This window comes from Rattus rattus, chromosome 16 (genome assembly GCF_011064425.1).
Source record: "Rattus rattus isolate New Zealand chromosome 16, Rrattus_CSIRO_v1, whole genome shotgun sequence".
Classification (NCBI taxonomy): Eukaryota; Metazoa; Chordata; class Mammalia; order Rodentia; family Muridae; genus Rattus; species Rattus rattus.
Genome location: NC_046169.1, coordinates 33,698,803 through 33,714,321, shown reverse-complemented (window position 1 = coordinate 33,714,321; position 15,519 = coordinate 33,698,803). Strand labels below are relative to the sequence as shown.

General features: G+C 52.0%; 1 protein-coding gene across 1 annotated transcript in view; it reads left to right on the top strand.

Moving 5' to 3' along the window:
- Nucleotides 1-2,821: 2,821 nt before the first annotated feature.
- Nucleotides 2,822-15,519, top strand: part of Rbm19 (RNA binding motif protein 19) — an 84,860-nt gene continuing 72,162 nt past the window's right edge. Inside the window, 12 exon segments of the mRNA XM_032886848.1 lie at nt 2,822-2,966; nt 5,328-5,510; nt 6,435-6,554; nt 6,719-6,757; nt 6,885-7,089; nt 9,612-9,818; nt 9,821-9,867; nt 10,831-10,911; nt 11,572-11,650; nt 12,952-13,023; nt 14,076-14,279; nt 15,314-15,444. Of these exon segments, the coding sequence (XP_032742739.1) occupies nt 2,931-2,966; nt 5,328-5,510; nt 6,435-6,554; nt 6,719-6,757; nt 6,885-7,089; nt 9,612-9,818; nt 9,821-9,867; nt 10,831-10,911; nt 11,572-11,650; nt 12,952-13,023; nt 14,076-14,279; nt 15,314-15,444 (1,404 nt within the window). The 5' untranslated portion in view covers nt 2,822-2,930.

Below are 15,519 nucleotides of genomic sequence, written 5' to 3'. Positions count from 1 at the left end.
GAAGCAAAACGTGGAAAGAGCAGCTGCCGGCCTATATCGTGGAAATCAGCTGAATATGTTCCTGGCAGCGTTTTGATTTTAAATCTTGTGTGTGTGTGTGTGTGTGTGTGTGTGTGTGTGTGTGTGTGTGTGTGTATGGGGGGGCATGTGCATGCATATGTATGTGGAAGCCAGAAGACCACCCCAGGTGTCATCCTCAGGAGTGTGGTCCACCTCCTTTGAGGCAAGATCCCTCCTGTCCTGGAGTTCAGTTGATAGTCTAGATGGGCTGGCCAACAAACCCCGAGGATCCGCCTTTCTCTGCCTTCTGCCCCTCCAGCACTGGGGTTCCAAGAATGAGCTAGCAGAGCTGGCAACTGGACTTCCGGTCCCAGCAAGTACTTTCTGGAATGAGTCCCTCCCTCCCGGATCCAGCAGTGACTTCTGCCTGCTTGATGCACCTCTGTTGGACACCTGAGCTCCTAGCATCTGGAGCTCTTGGAGGAAGATGCTGGTTGGGGCGTTGTGCTTAAGCTGGTCTTGGAGCTCCGGGGCCCCAGTGGGCTTAGAGAGAAAGATGGCTACCCTCTCCAGCCAATCAAATCTTCAGTAACAGTGGGAGGGCGTTATTTAAAGAGAGCCGATGAGGGCTGGAGAGATGGCTCAGGGGTTAAGAGCACTGACCGCTCTTCCAGAGGTCCTGAGTTCAATTCCAAGAAACCACATGGTGGCTCACAACCATCTATGAATAAAACAAATGAATCTTTAAAAAAAAAAAAAGAAAAAAATTAAAAAGAGCCGATGAGAATGGAAGGATGGGAAATGAACAGTTTCATAAGCTACCTCTTAAAATATACAATGACGCAGTTTGCAAAACTATTTGTTCAAGAGTTTCTAAGGAGAGTTACATATGACCTGGGAATCCCACCCTAGAACTGTGCCCACGAGACATGAAGACACACGTGCACGTAGAGACAAGCACAGACACAGATGTTCTCAGTAACGTTATTCACAATAGCCACAGGGTGCATCCACTCAGATGCCTTAGGCTGATGGTTGGATATACAAACGTATAGAGGTCAGACATGTTGGTTGGGTGGACGTTGAAATCAATACCTGGAGAGAAAATCATCCAGGAAAGAAACACATCCCTAAAGATGGTAGATTCTAGGTTCCCAGAGGGCGGGAAATAATGACTGGACTTTTGTTTGTATAAAATCATTTCTGATTTCTGGTGTGTGTGTATGTGTGTCTGTGTGTGTGTCTTTGTGTTTCTTGTGTTTTTTCTTTATTTTTATTTTTCTTATTATTTTCTTTGGAGTTTTTGTTTGTTTCGTTTGCCTGTTTGCTTTCTAAAGAGAATATAGTGCTATGAGTTGGGATGGTTGGAGAGGCAGGAAGAATCTGGTAGGAGTGGGGAGGGGAAATCATGCTCAAAATATATTATCTGAAAAAATGTTTTAGTTCTGGCTATCTTGAAACTAGCTCTGTAGACCAGGCTGGCCCTCAGAGATCTGCCTGCCTCTGTCACCTGAGCTCTGGGATTAAAGGCGTGTGCCACCACCTAGCTGCAATTTTTTTCCACTTTAAATTTAAAAAATTAAAAAAATAATTTTTAATTAAATTTAAAAAATGCTTTAAGGTTGGTTCTCTCCTCTCACTACGAGGAACCAAGGGGTAAAAACTCAGGCTATCAGGCTTGTCCACAAGTGCCTTTACCCGACGAGCCATCTTGCCAACCGGAACCGTCCACTTTAAGTGGGTGAATTGTGTGTCCTGTGGACTCTATCTCAATAAAGCTGCCAACAATAACAAGAAAGGATATGGGGAGATGGAGTGAAATGTCTTTTAGAAGAAGAAAATTGTAAACACCTTGAGGGAAGACACAGGGTGCAGCCAATGCATTGTGGGAAACCATAATAGATTGTGGTCTTTCTGAAGAGAAAATGGGAGTCTCCATCTAAAACCTCCCCCACCTAAGAGCCTTATTTTATTTTTTTATTTTTTTTTTTAATTCTAAGGTCTAGAGAAGGCTGTCAATAGTCTTATGCCATGGAGCCCTAGGATAACTACCCCAGTTTATTGCAGCAAGCATGAAGCCCTCAAAGGAAGGAGGTCTGGCCAAGAACTCAGCCTCCAGATTGGCAGGTGAGGGGATAAAAGCTTCCCGGAGCCCCTTGGGATGCTTGTAAGGCTGCTGTCTGTTGAAGCTGACAGTACTCACCGTGGGGCTCTGGGTTTTAATCTCCCTTTCTACCCAGGACCTATGTGAGTGAAAGAAGCGGGTCCACTGAGTCAGGGATTGGCAGTTTCTCTAAACCTTAGCTTCTCTATCCTAAAAAAGGATACGAGAGGGCTGGTGAGATCACTCATGGAGTTAAAGCATTTTGCTGGCAGGCCTAAGTTTGATCCCCAAGCCCCACCAGGTATAGTCGGGACTGACCTACACATGTGTGCCTGGTACACAGATATATATATATATATATATATATATATATATATATATATTTTTTTTTTTTTTTTGAAACAGCTGTTCTCTGTGCAGCCCTGACTATCCTGGAACCCGGAGATCCGCCTGCCGCTGCCTTTAATTTTTTTTTTTTTTTTTTAATTCTAAGAGAGCAAGAATCTTCTCTCTTTCCTGTCTGTCATCCTGCGGGGTTTAGGCATCACTCGCTCTGCTTTCCTTACCGGGAATTAGAAATCATCAAGACCCGCGGAGAAACTGCGCCTGCGCAGTATGCAAATATTCGGGCCTTCCCCCCCCCAACTCCGCCTTGAGGGTGTGACTTCCCCCTAGAGGTTACACTGAGGCCACACCCACTTCCGGGTGGAACGCGGCGGGGCCACGTGACTCGCTAAAGATGGCGGCGCCCAGTGTGGCGGCGTGAAATTTGTGGGTAGTCGCCGTCGCGGGATCTTGAGTCAGAAGCGTGGGGAACCTGAGAGCCATGTCGCGCCTGATCGTGAAGAACCTCCCGAATGGGGTGAGCAGGAGCTGGAGATAGGGTCCGGAAGTGGGAGCGGGGGTCTGGGAAAGGTGACTGAAGGATGGAGGGATTCTAAGTCTGGACAAGACTGGGGAGGTCCCGAACCCAATGAGACTCTAAACCGGATAGCCCTGCTCCAGGCAGATGCCGGCTCCCACCTAGTGCCCCGGACGCCGGTCCTTTCGATCCACGCTGTTCTCTGTCCCACTCCCGAGACTGTCGGGACCCGAGTAATGCGAACCGCATTCAGTTGTTTATCTCTTAGTGGAGAGCGGGCAACTCAGGCATGATGGCACGGGTAAAGAAGTCAGTGCATGTATGTGGTATGAAAGGGCGGCTGGATAGAGAGAACTCGGAGGACCGTTCCTTGTTGTGCTGGGTAATTTAGGAAAGTTTGACACATATCGGAATCACTTACGGAGAAGGAACTTCAGCTGATGAATGGCTTCCAAATGATTAGCCTGTGGGACAAGGCTGTGATACTTTGATGAGGGATTGATGTGGGAGGGTCCAGCCCACTGTGGGTGCTGTCAAGCCTCGGCACGTGTTCCGGGCTGTATACAAATGTTACCTGGCAAGTGAGTATGTCGTGTTCCTTCCACGGTTTCCGCTCCAATTCTTGCCTTGGCTTCCCAGGATGACGGACTGTGATTGAGACCCGTAAGCCAAATAAACGGTTTTCCTCCCCAAATCACTGTGTGTCCTTGATACATATCAGAACAAGAAGCAGACTAGAACACATAGTGTTTCACTATCACGGAGCAAGCTTCTCTACAGACTTTGAAGCCTAGTGTGTGGTGCGCACACCTGTTGTCAGCTTTTCGATAGGCAGAGGGTGGCAAGTTCAAGGCCAGCCTGGGTTACATAGCAAGATGATGTGGCCAAAACAAAACAAAAACAAATGTGTTTTGGCTGTTGATGGGACCATGTGCTAGGATCCTAGAGCAGTGGTCTTCAACCTTCCTAATGCTGTGCCACTTTAATACAGTGCTATATGTTGTGGTGACCTTCTAGTCATAAAGTTATTTTGTTGCTACTTCACATAGCTGTAATTTTCTACTGTTATGCATATAATGTAAGTATCTTGTATGTTGGATATCTGATATGCTTCCCCAAAAAGTGTCTTGACCCACAGGTTGAGAACCACTGCCCTAGAGAGCCACATACAAAACTGGTTAGTGTGAGAATGGTAGGCGCCACCTGTCCTCATCTGAGGGGGCTTTTAAGAACATTTTAATGGTATGCTAATTTCCCATTATTTCCTTGGTAGACTGATTGAAACCGTATTGTATCTTGTTTGTTTGTTTGTTTGTTTTTGACACTTTGGAGGTCAGCCTAAGGTAAAGGTATTGTCAGGCACTGGCAGCCTGCAGGCATGTCTAAGCCTTTGAAGTGACTGCTTCAAGGTTGTGGATTGGACGTGACTGCCAGCCAGTTGTCTTGGGTCTCCTGGCCATTGCCCTCTCTCATTGACTCATGGCTCCTTGAGTCACTTGATTTTGTGACTCCCTCCCCATCCCTCCCCCCCCACTAGCCTTCCTCAGCCTCTGAGCCGCCTACCTCACTGATGGCACTGAAGTACCCAGAAGACCCAGGGATTTTGTTTGTTGGTTTTAGGGATGAATTTTAAAGAAACAGACTCAAATCTGTAGCCCTATCTGACCTTGAATGTGCTACCCACCTGGTTCTGCCTCCCCACTGTACTTAGCCTCATCTCTGGGTGTTTTTTTTTTCTCCTTTACTGAGACAGGATCTCATTTAGCAGTCCTTGCTGGCCTGGAACTTAAGATGTAGACCAGGCTGGCCTCAAATTAAAGAAATCTGCATGCCTCAGCCCCCAGAGTGCTAGGATTAAAGGTGTGCATGACCATGTCTGGCTTCATCACCAGGCTTTAAAACATGCCTGAAAAATCCCTCTTGCAGTATCTGGGTGTGGTGGAGCACCCCCTTCTGGGACTGGGACGTGAGGCAGGCAGATCTCTAGTTTGAGGCTGCTGCTCCCCCTTTGCAGTGTATTACAGTGCAGTCCCAGGTGCTGGGGACCAGGGTGTGGACATCTTTAATGGGCTCCCATTATTCTTTCCCATGCTTAGCAAACATTTACACAGCTTCCCTAGTCTTTGTTTATTTGAACGGGCCTCTGTTGGGTATCTGTTTGCTGTGTTATAGCCTCAGGGTAGAAGCTGTAATTGATGTTGTCCTCAAAGGGGACAGGATGGCTTGAAGTAGCCTCCTTGGGAGTGGGGTGGGGTGGGGTGGGAGGGTGCTCAGCAGGTGGCTTCTGGCTTATTTGTCCCATCGCTCCAGGGGACACCCCTCCCCCCCCAGCTCCTCTCTCATTTTGCCCCTCTGCTCTAGATGAAGGAGGACCGATTCAGGCAGCTGTTTGCAGCCTTCGGCACGCTGACTGACTGCAGCCTCAAGTTCACCAAAGAAGGCAAGTTCCGGAAGTTCGGTTTCATAGGTTTTAAGTCAGAGGAGGAGGCCCAGGCAGCACTGAACCATTTCCACCGGAGCTTCATTGACACGTCCCGGATCACGGTGAGTCTGAGAGAGTCTCATCCTGCCTGCCACAGACAGTTTTCCTTCCCTCAGGCCCACACAGGCTTTCCAGTGCCCGAGCATCATTGCCTGAGAGTTGGCCACCTGCTCACTGGGCCCTCTCCCAGGTTTCTGAGGAATCGAAGTGCTTTTAACTCTCACTGTACTCTTTTCTGTTGTTTGACCCTCCTACCCTCTACACGTGTTATACGTGTGATAGAACTGAGAGAAGCAGTTATTTCTACAGCGGCATCCATCACTGGGGAAGTGGCTTGCTGAACAGTAACAGCCTGGAACATCTGGGCATGGTTTGTGGGAGCGTCTTCCCAAAGGCTGCCTCTGGGACTGTATCAGGTGCCAGGGACGAGGGATGCATCAACTTATGCCTGGTCCCTGGCACTCTTCACATGCCTGGGGTCACCCAGCTGTCTCTGTTCCCCCGGGGCTTGTTTTCTGTTGTGACTGAACTTGCCTCATGGTAGTCACCTGAGTCATGGCCATTCCTCCACGTTGCCCTGTGCCAGGCAGGGGCCGCCTCCCAGACATCCTTTGTCGGCCTAAGGGGTGATGTGGGCTCCCAGTCCCCATGTACCCCAGGTCCTGTCTCTGTTGCGTCACCTGCTTCCTGTGCCATCCAGTCTCCATTTTAACTTTTTGGTCTGAGCAAAGTGGACAGTAGCATTTCCTGTCACCTTCTGCTGGAGGGCATGGGAGACAGTCCTCTGTAAATGACAGCTTGTAAATGACTTTTGGGGAGACAGTCTAGGCTGGGGATGAAAGTGATTCACTTTAAAGCAGATAGCAGGTCAGTGACCACCGCACTCTGGGGACACCCCCCCACCCCCCGTTCTCCTGTGCTAAAGGGGGGACTCCCATGCCTAGGGACCTCAGCAGCCATGGAAGCCAGCTTTCTTTCCCATGCAGGTAGAATTCTGCAAGTCCTTTGGAGACCCATCAAAGCCCCGAGCTTGGAGCAAACATGCACAGAAGCCAAGCCAGCCCAAGCAGCCAACACAAGACTCCGTTCCCTCAGACAGTAAAAAAGTATGTAGGCGGTGCCCCCAGCCCGGTGCCCTGTGACAGCAGGGTGGCCTCTGGCTGGAAAGGAGTTGGGAGTATCTTTTGGGTGGTTTTGCAAGGTGGGTGCGTCAGGGCAGTGCCTTCCTTTCCCCAGCATTGATGTGAGTCTTTCTGCCTTCTACTTTCAGGACAAGAAGAAGAAAAAGGTGCCCAGTGACCTGGAGAAGGTGAGTGTTCTGTGGGTGGAGAGGGAGGTCTGTGAGGGCTGAGAGGGTGGGGGGCTGAGGAACTGAGCCTGCTGAAGCTCTGCCTCCTCTCCCTCCCCCGGCCTCCCGCCTGGCTGCACTGCCCCAGCTGAAGGAGGATGCCGAGTTCCAGGAGTTCCTGTCAATTCACCAGAAGAGGACCCAAGTGGCCACCTGGGCAAACGACGCCTTGGAGGCTGAGCTCCCAAAAGCAAAAGCCAAGCCGTCAAGTGACTATCTGAACTTCGACTCTGACTCCAACTCCGACTCAGGGCAGGAGAGTGAGGAGGAGCCGGCTGGAGAGGACGGTGAAGGTGAGCGTACATCCTGGGAGTGCGGAGTCCTTGGCCTGCTTGGCGCAGACGTACAAAGGACACTTTGTGTGACACTCTGATGACAAGGGCTAAGAAAAGTGCCAAGGACCAGCTTCAGCTTGGAGAGGGGTTCCTGAGAGAAGGGGTGTCAGGGAAGAGCAAACCAAAGACTCCCAAATAGTCAAACCATGGGTTACAAAGTGACCGCCTGTGTTCTGCCCAAAACAGCTTTCCAGATTGTTCCATGTTCTGCTTTCTCTGGAGATCTCCAGACATCTCTTGAGATAGTTTTTTTTTTTGTTGTTTGTTTTTTTTTTTTTTTTTTGTTGTTGTTGTTGTTGTTTTTTCAATTTTAAAAACTCGGGATAGCTCATCTCTTGTAGACCAAAGCCTAGTTTTTATTTACACGTCAATCCAGTCATTTAATCCAGGTTCCCTTTTGATTATTCCCATAAGTCAGCATCCCATGACCCCAGTCCCTTGATTCTCAGAAGGAGGCAGCAAGCATAAGCACAGACAGTAACATAGCTGGGTGAGACCCAGCCCCGAAATTATCATTCCTACCACACTTGGCCTGGACCTAAACTCCATCTGTGTCAGGCCGACCTTGAACTCAGGAATCTGCCTGTCTATGTCTTTCTGACAAGCTGGCTCATAGTGCAGCTGCCTCTGTCCCTTTAGATCTGTGAAGCTCCTCACACAATTCATATTGATCCTTATATGTTTGAATAGCTGAGAAACTATATATATTTTCGAACTCATGTTTTCAGAGTTGTTTCCTGAAGCCTTAAGGGCTGTCGTGAAGGTCACAGAGTTCTACCATTTCAATGAGACTTAGAAACAGCCTGGCCTCCCAGACTCATGCTGTCTCTGATTATCATGGAGTCGTTAACCTTGGCAGAGAGGACATTCCTCAAATGAGGAACGTGAAAACATGTACACTATTATACAAACAAGCCTTATGCCCACAGCAACCATCAACAGTCCTGGAGGCCCACACCCTGCTGGCTCTGTTCCAGCGGTGGGAACCATGCCATCTGTCCCTTACACATGGCCATGCTGGACTTGGCAGGAAAGGGCCAGCCAGGTGTCACCCTCCAGCCATCTGGGGAATGATCATCCTTCCATTGGTGCGCCTCCCCAGACAGATCTGGTCACGTGACTCAGCCAGTGTTCACCAAGCATGTGCAGTATGCCAGGCACAGCTCTGGGGACTCAGGACACAGCAGTGAGAACAGACACCAAGAATCTCTGTACCTGTGCAGGGGGCATCCTGCTGAGAGCAGAGGGGGCAAGGCAGGTAGTTCCCAGGGTGGCATGTGTGGTGATGGGCGTGCCAAGGAGGCAGGATTGAATGTGGGAAAGGCTTCTGTAGTTCCGGGTGATAGTCGTGGGGTGTCATACATACCCTCATGTGGCTTGTAAGCAGCCAATCAGAGCACAGGACTTAGACCATAAGCTGCAGTCCACAGTGGGGACTGTTCTGGTTTATAGGTGAGGATGTGGGACTAACAGAACTCAGCCTGGTAAAGTCTGCTGAGCGGGAGACTGGGACTAAGGGTGGAGAGGCAGAGGAATTGGGGAACAGCAAGGAGAGTCTCAGAGGGAAGGACAGCACAGTGGCCAGAGACGTAGCCTAGTTTCAAGACCTAAAGAAGATGGAGCTGGGGGATGGGACTTCAAACTCCACCCTGAGCACCAGAAAACCCTGGAGGATGCTGAATAGAGCCATAGCTTCACCGTGTGCTAGGAGGGTCACACACACTGCAGTGTAAAGGATGGCTGTCTTCCTCTGCTCAGTCTTCCCTGGTAACTCCCTTCTGGCTTCCTCTCACTCAACACTTGTCATTGGAGTATGTCACACCAGGTGTCCTTTGTACTTGTGTGCAAACTACACTGTCCACCTGGGACAGCAAGGGTAAAGGATGCTGGGTGGTAGGTACGTGTGTGCGCATGCGCGCGCGTGCGCACGAACGCACGCACGCACCGTACCTGGTATCTGACAGAGACTGTGGTCCATTCAAATGGATTTTCCTGAATGGATGAATTATAGCAGCCTCTGCCATAAACAAAAGGGGAGGCTGTGTTGTACATGATTTTAAAAGATTGTTTAAAGATGAACCTAAAAGGGGGATCTTGAGGTACTGGGGAGATTGACTTAGCCATTAAGTATACTTAGTCCTCTTCCAGAAGGTCTGAGTTCAGTGCCCAGCCCCACATGATGGCTCACAGTAGCCCATAACTCCAGCCCCAGGGGATCCAGCACCCTCTTCTGGCCTCTGTGGGCACTGCACTCATGTGCACACGAGAAGGACCAGAAAGGGACCAGGATCAGGATGGTGAAAGGGAGCCACAGATTGCTATGTGCCATGGGATGGAGAGGCATGTACAGTCCAGTGTGGCCCAGTTCACTACCCAGTGCTTCCTGTTAGAGAACTCTCTGGAGCTGCTTATTCGTGAGGGCCTTGGCTATGGTGGGTGTGCTGTCTCAGCTCACTAAGGTTGCTGACCTGTGTCCCCAGAGGAACAAGGCCTGCAGCCAAAGGCGGCCGTGCAGAAGGAGCTGTCAGACATGGACTACTTGAAATCCAAGATGGTGCGGGCCGAGGTGTCCTCTGAGGAGGAGGACGAAGAGGACAGTGAGGACGAGGCGGTGAACTGTGAAGAAGGAAGTGAGGCTGAGGAAGAGGAGGGCTCCCCTGCCTGCCCAGCCCAGCAAGCGGGTGTGAACCGGGAGCTGTGCTTGGGAGCCTGAGGCCCCAGGAAGCTGCTGGCAAGGTGTGTGTGTGTGTGTGTGTGTGTGTCTGTCTGTCTCTGTGAGGGCTGAGGAATACGCCTAGGTGACCTAGGGTCCTTGCAGCCCCTTGCTTAGAGAATTACCTGGAAGGGAAGCCCACTTGGCCATAGGTGTCCTCACAGCTTAGGCCCCTATTTTGGCCTGAGAAAGCTCTCTGCTCCTGGAGTTGTGGGTTATCGATGAGCTGGGCTGATCCCGCCTTGTATTTAGCAGCAAGGTAGCTGTGAGGAAGCTTATCACTGACAGATAAATGAGCGTATCACTGCATGCTGGGTAGTATCCCTCACAAGTCAGTGATTCACGTCACAGGCCTCTGCACAGGTGAGGAAGCAGGTGAGCAGTGCTTCAGCCACGGTGATGGCTGGGAGATGGCAGGGCCAGGACTCAGTGGGTGCCTGAAGCTTAGATTGCAAAGATGGCTGATACCTTGAGGGTCCTCATCTCCCACCAGAGGTCCTCTCAGCCGCAGAGACAAGACACTTAGAGACTTGGTGGGACCACAGCTCTTGGGGTTCGTGTGAAGAAGTTGGGGCACACAGCAGCCCAGAACAAACTTTGCCAAGGAAAGAGTTCTAGTCAGGGCAGGTTTGGGCTTTAAAGGGGAAATCAAGAGCAGAGGCCCTTGGGAGTTGTTGGAATTCCAGAGTAGACGATCCTGACCCCAGCATCCCTGTGGATGAAATCTGCACTTTAAGCTGGACGGTGCTCAAGCCCTGCCGCAATGGTACCTCTAGGCTCCTTCCGGGGCCAGGGCCTCTGTTGCTATGCTGCTGGCTTACCAGGCTCTGTGGACAGCTGCCTCCTACAGCTCCCTCCGGGCTCAGCTCAATAGCCAGCAGGGATTCTCATGGATTTCTCCAGCTCCCCTTCCCGCTCCGGGTGTCCCAGCCACCACCTGCCACACGAGCGAGCGTCAGGCATTCACCATCTTTGTGATCTCTCAGGTAGAGAAGCCAGCCAGCCAGAAGGAACCTACTACCCCCTACACCGTGAAGCTCCGGGGAGCCCCGTTTAATGTCACTGAGGTATGTGTTTGGAAAGGGAGGGTGGGCATGCCAGTATCATGAGCTAGCTGGAGCCGGGCTTGGAGGCTGCTGATGTGGGAAGGAGACCGGTGGCAGTAAGACTGCCTCCATTCCTCCCCTTGGTGCCAGGCTGGAGGCTCGCTGTTAAGAAGTGAGGAGACGGGCTGGGGCTGGAGAGATGGCTCAGTGGTTAAGAGCACTGACTGCTCTTCCAGAGGTCCTGAGTTCAATTCCAGCAACCACATGGTAGCTCACAGCCATCTATAATAGGATCTGATGCCCTCTTCTGGTGTGTCTCAATTATATTACTTAAATATAATAAATAAAAAAATCTTTAACATGGGACTGGAGAGACAGCTCAGTGGGTAGAGTGCTTGCTGTGCAAGCCTCAGGACCCAAGTTCAATCCCCAGGTGTATGATGTATTGCTGACTTAACAGGTACCATGAGACCAGTTGGCAGGCACTTACTTCTCTGTTTTGAGGAACTGTGGGCAAGCACTCGTCCACTGAGCCACATCCCTAGTGTAGTTGTCAAGTGCTTTAAATTCTAAGAGAAAATGCTGAGGATTTTTAACAGGTCTGATGAAGTATTAAACTTGTTTTTAAAAAAAAAAAAAAAGAAAAAGAAAAAGAAGGGAAAACAATTCTTTTTGTTCCAGAAAAACGTCTTGGAATTCCTAGCTCCACTGAAGCCAGTGGCCATTCGAATAGTGAGAAATGCTCACGGGAACAAAACAGGTGAGACACAAAGGCCACCCTGGTGGCCCTGGGGCTGCCAACCACATGCCTCCTGGCCAGCCAGGGCCTCCTGGCCACAGAGCACTTGATTTGGCTGCCACAAGGCAGAGAGTCTGGTGATCAGCCAGCGCTGGAGCTGGGGGAGGCCCGAAGGCTGTCAGAGGTGGAGCAGGAGCGTAGCTGCGCTTTACAGAGCCACACCAAGGCTCTGGCTACAGGAAGACTGCGGGCTATGAGGGGTCCTTGGCAGAGGAGGCTGCCTGGGTAGAGCATCTGGGGAAGGGAGCACCTATGCATTAGGGGCAGCCCAGTCACCATCCTGTACCAAGCTGGCTCTCCTCACCTTTAACCCTGAAGAGGGCAGTGTCGGGTAGAGGGGCTTCATCCCAGCTTAGCTGCTGAGTTGCTCTGTCACGCTGGAGGCGGATAGGATCAGCCTCAGTGCCTGTACACTGTGGGGTGGGCTGTGAGCCAGGAGTGAGGGGCCGAGGAGCTGACACTGAGAGCCTCCCTGCCCACTCTGAGAACTGTGGTAGCATTCGTCTGTGGCCGAGGGTGGTGCCCTGGTTTACGGCACTTTAGAGAGCAGGAGGAGAGTTAGCTGGGCCTGCAGCTGGAGAACACATGGCACTCCCTCCTAAGAGCACAAGCAGGGCTGTGGCAGAGCTGGAGAAGTGGGCTTGGCCATGTGGGACTTCAGTCAGTGCAGTGCACTTCCAGCCTAGGAGCAGGTCCATGGAGGTTTGGGCATGGGGAGGCCGGATCCAATTAAGAACAGTCCCTTGGCTGGTCTGCCCCTGGGAGACCTGGGGCATGAGGTGGGTGAAGTACTTCATGGGTAGGTGGTGTCCCTGAAGAGAACAGAAGAGAGGGCTGGACAGGAAGAACAGCCTCATCTTGCTTGTGGAAACCCCTTGGGCTTTGGGACACATTGTGGCATTGCCATCAGACAGCCCTGTGACCCGGGACATGTGACTTTAATCTTTCAGGGAAGGGACGCCCCTGCTCTTCTGCCTCACAGAGACGGGCTCCCCTCAGGGAGGCTCCCAGGCCTCGATCTGAGTTCCAGGGACAGTGGCAGTGACGATGGCTCTGACCATCCTGAACTGAGTCACAGCATAGCCTCCACTTCTCTAGAGGGTGTTCAGGAGCAGGGTGGGGCTGGGACAGGCAGGAAGGCCTGCTGTTCCCACATCTGCACTCACAGCCAGCCTCTGATCTGAAGCTGTTGGGGTGTAGGGTGTACGGGTGTGTCCTGGAGGTTGCAGCCCATGACTCTCCTTGTCTCTGTCCTTATTCAGGGTATGTCTTCGTGGACCTCAGCAGCGAAGAAGAAGTAAAGAAAGCTCTTAAGTGCAACCGTGAATACATGGGTAAGGGAGTGTCACATCAGTGAGGGTAAGGGAGCGTCAGACATCAGTGAGAGTAAGGGAGTGTCACATCAGTGAGGGTAAGGGAGTGTCAGACATCAGTGAGAGTAAGGGAGCGTCAGACATCAGTGAGGGTAAGGGAGTGTCAGACATCAGTGACATCAGTGAGGGTAAGGGAGTGTCAGACATCAGTGAGGGTAAGGGAGTGTCAGACATCAGTGAGGGTAAGGGAGGGTCAGACATCAGTGAGGGTAAGGGAGTGTAAGGGAGTGTCAGACATCAGTGAGGGTAAGGGAGTGTTACATCAGTGAGGGCAGTCCCTGTGCTGATGTCACACGTTGGTACTCAGATACTTTTGGGCCCTGGGGATCCAGCAGAGAGCAAGGAGTCCACAGTCCCTCCCCCTGGAGCAGCCACGGAGCAAGCACAGAGATAGTCATGGGAAATGTGGGCGGATGATGTCATTGATCTGAGTGACCTGCAGAGCAGGGAATGCTGTGCTGCCCTGCACCCTGGCCTCCTGGAGTAGCTTGCCCGGTCTCCAGAACAGCTGGAGATACTGGCTGACTCGGCTCAGATGTGGGTGTGGGCCACTGACAGAGAAAAGGCTCACTGAGGGAGGATGGGAGTCCATTTAGCAGGTCAGGTGTTGGGTACTGATGGAGCAATGACTGGGTGAGGGGGATGGGTGCTGGCTGACGTGGGGTGGGGCACCTGGGAATAGTGGTGCAGGCAAAGGTTCACTCCATCAGTGCCCCAAATTGGGTCATCATGTGACACTGACCCAGATCAGCCACATGGGTTGTGGGGAGGCCCCAGAACCCAGCGGCCGACTCCTGTGGTCTGGGATGGCCTGCAAGCTCAGGGGCCTTGGCTGCACTGTTGAGGTGAATGAAGTCCCAGTGGGCCCACCTGCGGCCTGGGAAACCGTATGCTGCAGTCATGATCAAACAGAGACCGCAGGCTCTGAGCAGCAGCAGAACAGAGGCTGAGGTGACCTTGGGAGGCTCCAGCAACCTCAGGCTCACCACAGCCTGACCCCTGTCTTCCTGCAGGTGGGCGCTATATCGAGGTGTTCAGGGAAAAGCAGGCCCCCACCGCCCGTGGTGCCCCAAAGAGCAGCACCGCACCCTGGCAAGGCCGAACGCTGGGCGAGCATGAGGAGGAAGAAGACCTGGCAGACTCTGGGAGGCTTTTTGTACGGAACCTGTCCTACACAAGCTCTGAGGAGGACCTGGAGAAGCTGTTCTCTGCCTATGGTACGTGTGGCCTCCGCTTGGTCCTGGGTGACATCTCTGTCCATCAGCTAGAGGCTCCTCTGTGGAAAGAAGACAAAGCGCCCTACTGCTGAGGGTCCCACAGCACCCAGCCCTGTGGACAGGCCTCTCCTCACTCTGTCAGGATATGGAGCAGAGGAGAGAGCGGTGTCTCTCTTGGGCTGTCCACACTGCTGTCCCATCCTTCCTAGCCACTGTGGAGGCTCAGACAGGACAGGGAAGGAGACTCCAGGGGCTCGTCCTGTGTCTGAGCCTCCACACCCAGGCTCTCCTTAGAAGAAACACAGGAGTTACTTCAGGCATATTGCAAGTGTCAGCACCCCAGCCCCATCTAGAGCCTTGTTGCCCTTTGTGTAATATCCTGACCCCACAGGTAAAACACAGCCTATAGGCCAGTGAGTTTTTAACCTAAGAAACTACAACAGTAGCAACAGTAAGAATAGTTCCTTGCGCTGAAACCTCCCAGTGTGCCCACAGCTGTCCTGCCAGCCAGACCCTCCTGCCTCCTGACTAGACAGGTCGGGGTTTGTCTAGACTGTGAGTGTCCATTTGGGAAGAGACTCGGTGGGAACATGATCCTGTCCTGTGTTCAGAGTGGTGAGCACTGCCTAGTCTGCATGGTGATGTTGTGGCACTTACATGGCACCGCCTATAGGGGGCACTGTTGGCTACACTCCTCGGGTGTTAGCACAGCTCACCCCACACCTGTCCTGTGAGCCAGGGATCTTGTAGCACTTTATAGATGAGGACACTGGTCTGTGCATGATAAGTGACATATCCCAGGGGAAGGCCACATGCAGAGCAGGTAGCAGAACAGGTGTTCAGCCCATACCTCTCCTATGAGGGGTGACTCACAGATGCCGGCTCTGCTCTCCTGAAGGACCTGGCAATCTGGGCTGCTCCAGAGCAGCCGTTTGCTGATTTCACCGGCTCAGCCCATTGCCTGGCCAGGGCCCTGCACTTCTGTTACCCAGTGCTCTGCCCACGACTGACTGACACACTTCTCCCATCTCCAGGTCCCCTGTCAGAACTCCACTACCCCATTGACAGCCTGACCAAGAAGCCAAAGGGCTTTGCCTTCGTCACCTTCATGTTCCCTGAGCACGCTGTGAAGGCCTATGCTGAGGTAGACGGGCAGGTATTCCAGGTAAGTTAGCTCAGGCCTGATGGGCTGTTGGGCTCAAGGTAGGGACAGGCATGTGCCTGTATTTGTCTGCATTTC